Raw genomic sequence first — 5,827 nt, 5'->3', positions numbered from 1 at the left:
CTACTATAAAGCCTAAGGAGTCATGAAGTCATGGAGTCTAAGGAGCCATGCAGTCATGGAGCTTAAGAATTCATGGAGTCATGCAGCTTGCAAATGCCATAGAGGCCAAGTCTTTGGACTATGAATTGTCGCAAGTCAACGTCTATGGATTCATGGAGTCATGGAGTCATGCAGTCATGCAGGAGTCTTCAAGTCTATGGTCCATATATCTACTATGGCCTCTGACTTGAAGGTGTCCCTTTTCACTCTCTCATCTATGCGACCACAAGAAATAAAAATGACCTGCTTGTCTCCAACCTCACGGACCCTTGGCATGTTATTTTACTCGGCACCAAAGACCCCACCAGCCGTGTCCATCACGGCGCACTGCTAACTCGTGGGCTCGGGGCCGCGTCCTGCACATTCCGCGCCCGAAGAGCATCTCGAGATTCTGGGAGCGAAAAAAAAGCCATGCATGGGCTGGCTGATATATCATTCTCCACACCCACCAGATCCCCCACACCCCGGCTAAGATGATCCGCAGACAGGCAAGAGAGAGAAGAGAGTATTTGTACAAAAAGGCGTTGGAGTTGCAGGAAACCGCCCAGATCGAGAAGAGACAGAAGTTGAAGGCCGCATTGGCCTCCGGAAAGGCCCTCTCGAAGGAACTCAGCGAGGACACCGAGCTCCACAAAGATTTCCGTTATGACGAAAGCGAGCAGGTGGACATTGACGACGAGTACCTGGCCCTTTCGGGAATAAGCGACCCCCGCATCATTGTTACCACATCGCGCAACCCGTCCGTCAGATTGCTACAGTTCTCGAAGGAAATCAAGTTGATGTTCCCCAACTCGTTGAAGCTAAATAGAGGTAACTATGTGATTCCCGAGCTCGTCAAGTCATGTGCCAAAGCCGCCATCAACGACTTGATTGTGCTCCACGAACACAGAGGTGTGCCCACCTCGTTGACTGTGTCACATTTCCCCCACGGACCTACCGCCATCTTCACATTGCACAACGTCAAATTAAGACACGATCTTCCCAACATGGGCAATATCTCCGAGGTGTACCCGCACTTGATCTTCGAGAATTTCTCCACGGCCTTGGGTCAGCGTGTGGTCAAGATCCTCAAACATTTGTTTCCCCCGGGTGCCAAGAAGGACAGCTCCCGAGTGATCACCTTCATCAACAACGAAGACTTCATTAGTGTCAGACATCACGTGTACATCCAGACAAAAGACGGGGTCGAGCTCAGTGAAGTGGGCCCTCGTTTTGAAATGCGTCTTTTCGAATTGCGCTTGGGCTTGCTTGACAACAAGGACGCCGACGTTGAGTGGAAGGTGAAGAGATTCATCAGGACAGCCAACCGGAAGAATTACTTGGCAGAATAATGGGTTCAGTTCTTTTCAAGTTTTGGAGCTCCGCGGCGTGGAAATTCTTACGGTCGGGTCTCGAAACGTAACTAAATATAAAATACAACAGACTTAAAAATTATGATACTCGAGCACTTCCTAGATCCCTGTGCCCTAGCAGTTGCAACCCGGTATTTGTCTACACGGCAGATTCGCTCTTCCCTGGCGAGTCTGGACCGCAATGGGCTGCTTATGTTGCTTCTACTCCTTTACGCACGCCCGAGTGATTGGCTTTGAGAAGGCATCTTCTTTAGTTCCTCCGCAATCAATTATTTTCGATTTCCGTGGTGCACCTTCTGATGCAGTCTCCGACGGAGCTCGACACAAAGCTGTCATTGTCCACCACTGAATTAGCGAAGGAGGTGTTGGACGCGACAGACTTTCTTCTGGAGAGTGGTTTGCGTCCCATCGAAGAAGCTGGGTGGAAGGCTTCCTCTTGATCCTCCGAGTCCGAGGATTCGGGGCTTATGAGTAATTTTTTGGAAGAGGTCCCGCCAGACAGCTCCCGCGCCTCGTCGAACATCTTGGGCATGGACTGCATCAGCTTCAGACGGTCCTTAAGGTGCTTTGACAACTGTGACTGGGGATCGGGAGGCGAGCCCGCTGGCTGAGACGACTTTCTGGGGAACTTGCTGAACTCGCTACCGCTGCGCTCACGGTTTCCGGCGTTGCTGGTCGAGAGGGTGGAGTGGTTGGAGGCGACACTCAATTTGCGTCCTAACGATGGGACCACTCCGTGACTATATGCGTGCATGAGCGAGGGGCGGCGGGAAAACTCGTCATTGTTGATCATGTCCGCGTAGGAGTAGAAGGACACCGACAGGCGCGAGCTCATCAATTTTGGTGGGGACACGGGCGACTGGGCTTGTTGCGCCGACGCAGGCTGTGACGCAGACTGGAACGGCTGTGGTTGCAGGTGGGTCAAGGACGACAGCGACGCCGCGTGGAAGTTGTTGCCGTTCAAGTGCAGGGCCAGGTACACGCTGTTCTTGCGCAGCGGCGTGTAGGGCCGGCCCAAAGCCATGTTCAAGCCGATGACGGACGAGTTTCTTCTCAGCGCATAGACCATTTCGACGTTGTCCAAGTCCGTGGCCAGGTCGGACAAGATCTCCGCGGTGGCGTCCAACGCGGGCGGGATGTAGTCCTCCTGCTTCACCAGGCCGGCCATGTCCTGGACCGAGCGCTCGAAGATGTGCGAGTCGGGGTTCTCCGAGAGGCTGTCTGTTTCCAGCACCGGCGAGATGCCTGGCAGAGCCGGCTGGTTGGGCCTGGCCGCAAGCGATGTGCTGGGCGACCGCATCTGAGGCAGTTTGTTGGCGGACTGGGGCGCCAGCAGGCTGGAGGGCGACGTGGAGATGGCAGCCAAGCTGGCGTGTTTGGACGGCGCCGGGCTCAGGTTGGACGAGCCGAGGCCGAACGAGAACAAGGACATGCGCCGTTTGCCCAGGCCGGTGGCGCCCGGAGATGTGGCGCCGGATTGGGCGTCGCTGGCCGCCTCGGGCTGTGGGCTGTGATGGAGAAAGGTCATGGTTTCGTTGGGGATGTGGCCTGGTGGGAGGGCGGAAAGTGGATCGGGAGCGACGGTGGGCCCTGGGGAGACTCGGGGTGGGGGCAGAAACAGTCGGGGACACAGGCGGAAATGGAGGAATATGTGACCGGTGGGGAGCGGAGGCCGGTGCTAGGAATGACGGGGGTGAGGGCAAGGGATTGCGTGCAAATATGGGAGTCCGTGGTCACGAATTCTTTTTTTTTTTTTTTTGGAATTGGCAAATGAAAGTCAGTGCGTGAGAGTGGCTGGAAATGGACGGGGCCTGCTATTTCAACAGGAGTTGCCGATAAAGCGGGCGCGACTATCTGGGATTTGCGAAAGCCGGCGGGAAAAGCCAGGATCACGTTTGTGCTGTAGGGGCCCCACAAATACCAGCAAATACAGGAGGGTGTTTTAAAAAGGCACCGGTTAGGAGAGCACAGGCCGGCTGGTTTTACGAACGGCTCGAAAATTCGGCACACGTCGTGTTGTGGCGGGGTACGTTTGTTTTAGGGGGGAAAAACAAAAGGTGACACCTGGCGCACAAATCGAGGAGACGGCCTGTTCAGGCGCGGCTCGTGGGATCGGGTGACTACGTATGACCTCTGCCCCAAGCCTGCGCATGCCCAAACAAGACAGAAAAGCGACATTGGCAGCGAGGGGATCTATGGAGCGAGGGGATCATGAGGAGCGCTGCCTGCGGCATGTCCAGCCGGCCGACATGCATCCAAAAACAGGGTCGTGGGCAACGGCCACTTGGGTTTATTAGTGCACGGCACGCTGGACCAGCAGAAAATTGCTTGAGGCATGACTGCGGGGCCGGCGCGCCTGCACACGGCCAGCGGCCGATAAAGGAGATGCGGCGAATGGAACCTGGTCGAAAACAAACACGGGGTAGTCACGTGCGCGCGACATTCCACCCCGCCACAGCTCCGCGGCCAGGCCCCGGCGGAGCAAGATTGCGGCATGCTGTTGTGTGTGTTGAGAAACCGCAGTGTTTGGAGTTCGGCGCTTTTATCGTTCGGCGTGCTTATAGTTCGGCGTGCCCGTATAAGGCGTTTTTTTTTTCTTCATTAAAGCGGGAGGTCGACATTTTCCGGGCGCCGCGGGACAAAGCGCACGGGCCGGGATCTGGTTTACGCGCGCCTGCCGACTTTACGACCCCAACCAGGCCTGAAACGGCGAGCCCCTTGGGCGCGCGCATGCGACAATCTCCTGCCCCAATGGATGTGTCTTTTTGCGGCGGAGACCGTCTTTTCTGATCGCGTAGCGGGCAGGAATTTGGTTCTTGGGTCATCTCGTGGGTGTTTATTGGCGGTGTCATGTCGCGGGTGTTTATTGGCGGTGTCATGTCGCGGGTTTTTATTGGCGGTGTCATGTCGCGTGCATTGATTAGCTGGGCATGTCGCGGGGGTGGCCCTGCGCCCTGGGCTTTTGCAGCTTTCGCATGCCATGTGGCGCCGTAATTTGGCGCTGACCAATCGGACGACAACTCATTCTCATTGCCTGCACATACATCACAGGCTCTTCCAAATCCGATAAGATTTGCAGAGTGTGCATGGCGCTGGAGGCTGATTTGGTCAATACGCTTTGTTGCTGCCAAGCCCAAGCAGCTTTACGGCCATCTCAAATGCTGGTGTTTGTCTTCTCCTTACTGTGCCCTCTCCCCGAGACATACAGTCTGTGCCCCTGTGTCTTGAGGTATGCATATAAGTGCCCGCTAAATCCGAGTAAAATCCGCGTGGTTGGGGGCTTATCCCGCACGCGCGTGCGGCACTGCTGATGGCCCCAGACGAGCATGCGATAAGATGGCCCGGCCACAACCTTAAGCCTAATTTTAGCCTTTTTGTTTGCTTCCCCAGAATCGCCTGGCGCCCGTGAGAAACGCCTTGATTTTAGGCTGCTCCTTCTAATGAGGTGTGTGTCCACACCTGCGCCGTGCTTGGCAGCGCTGTCCGTTCTCGCCACTGGTTGCCATATCTGGACTGGCCATTTTTTTTTTTGACTCGGGAAACATTGCTGTCGCTAGTTTAGAGTATCGCTGGCACTGTTCTGAAGCCCGGAAGCCATGTGCCTGCTCTGTGATCATCAGCGTGTCGATGGTGTGGCGCAACGAAAAGTCAAAACACGTGATTGGCAGGGGCCAACGTCAAATGGCGTCATGTGGCGTCAGCGTTGGGGGTAGCCGAGGGGTGCAAAATGTCGCGCGCCCGGAATTTGCACCTCACACTCCGGAGCCGGCGCTATTATGCGCTTAGCCGCTGTCTGGGTCCACTGGTTATGAGGCATTCGAAGTGCATTGTTTGACGCTCAAACACAAATTGTTAGTTCAGACAAGGCTGGGCTTTGTGGTTCAGACAAGGCTATCATTTTTAGTCTGGCTGGGCTGCATCTAATTTGAGCCCAGACAAGGCTGGGTTTGGGAACGCCGTTGTGGGCCTCCCCGTTGCAACGCGAGGAGCACAAATTGAAACATTCAGGCTATTTTTGTGAATGAGAACTTCTATTTTGAGAATATCGAGCTGTTTTCTATTATTGAATATCACAAGCTGTTTTCGCGTACGAGAATTATATGTTTGCATAGGAGATTCTGTGTTATTTGGCGCCGATAGCATTAGGAATTCCTTTTCGAGGCAAGAGAGTCATGCTTTGGCGTCACTATATTTCTGAATGCCCAGGCATTGACAACCCTTTAATTGTTTGTAATAGCTTATACGTTAATTCTCTTGCGGCTGTTTATGGCGTTGTTAGCCACTTGTTCACATCCAGCGTCTTGCCATTTTTCTCTTGATGACAATTCTATAGTTACTGAGGTCGTGCATGCAAGATGGCGTATGTGCAGTATTGTATCCAAAATGCAAATACATAGCTGCAGACAGCAAGTAGATGTTGAAACCGAGACATCGCA

The 5,827-nt window shown here is 54.2% G+C and overlaps 3 protein-coding genes across 3 annotated transcripts; 2 read left to right on the top strand and 1 right to left on the bottom strand.

Moving 5' to 3' along the window:
- Window positions 1–512: 512 nt before the first annotated feature.
- Window positions 513–1,370, top strand: IMP4 (snoRNA-binding rRNA-processing protein; the record flags this gene model as incomplete). Its single annotated transcript, XM_018857638.1, has 1 exon — window positions 513–1,370. The coding sequence occupies one exon, from the start codon at window positions 513–515 to the stop codon at window positions 1,368–1,370; it is 858 nt and encodes a 285-aa protein (XP_018711346.1).
- Window positions 1,371–1,656: 286 nt separating this feature from the next.
- Window positions 1,657–2,823, bottom strand: METBIDRAFT_79084 (uncharacterized protein; the record flags this gene model as incomplete). The annotated part of the gene is made up of 1 exon (XM_018858997.1): window positions 1,657–2,823. The coding sequence occupies one exon, from the start codon at window positions 2,821–2,823 to the stop codon at window positions 1,657–1,659; it is 1,167 nt and encodes a 388-aa protein (XP_018711345.1).
- A 438-nt stretch (window positions 2,824–3,261) lies between these two features.
- Window positions 3,262–4,329, top strand: METBIDRAFT_206354 (uncharacterized protein). Its single transcript, XM_018854991.1, has one exon. The coding sequence runs from the start codon at window positions 3,603–3,605 to the stop codon at window positions 4,179–4,181; it is 579 nt and encodes a 192-aa protein (XP_018711344.1). The 5' UTR covers window positions 3,262–3,602; the 3' UTR covers window positions 4,182–4,329.
- The last annotated feature ends 1,498 nt before the right edge of the window (window positions 4,330–5,827 follow it).

This window comes from Metschnikowia bicuspidata, assembly GCF_001664035.1.
Source record: "Metschnikowia bicuspidata var. bicuspidata NRRL YB-4993 chromosome Unknown METBIscaffold_4, whole genome shotgun sequence".
Taxonomy (NCBI): Eukaryota; Fungi; Ascomycota; class Pichiomycetes; order Serinales; family Metschnikowiaceae; genus Metschnikowia; species Metschnikowia bicuspidata.
This window is presented reverse-complemented; position numbering and strand designations above follow the sequence as displayed.

What these genes read in the sequence shown, in the direction of transcription:
- METBIDRAFT_206354 (XM_018854991.1), top strand. Translation starts at nt 3,603, where the DNA reads ATGAGGAGCGCTGCCTGCGGCATGTCCAGCCGGCCGACATGCATCCAA.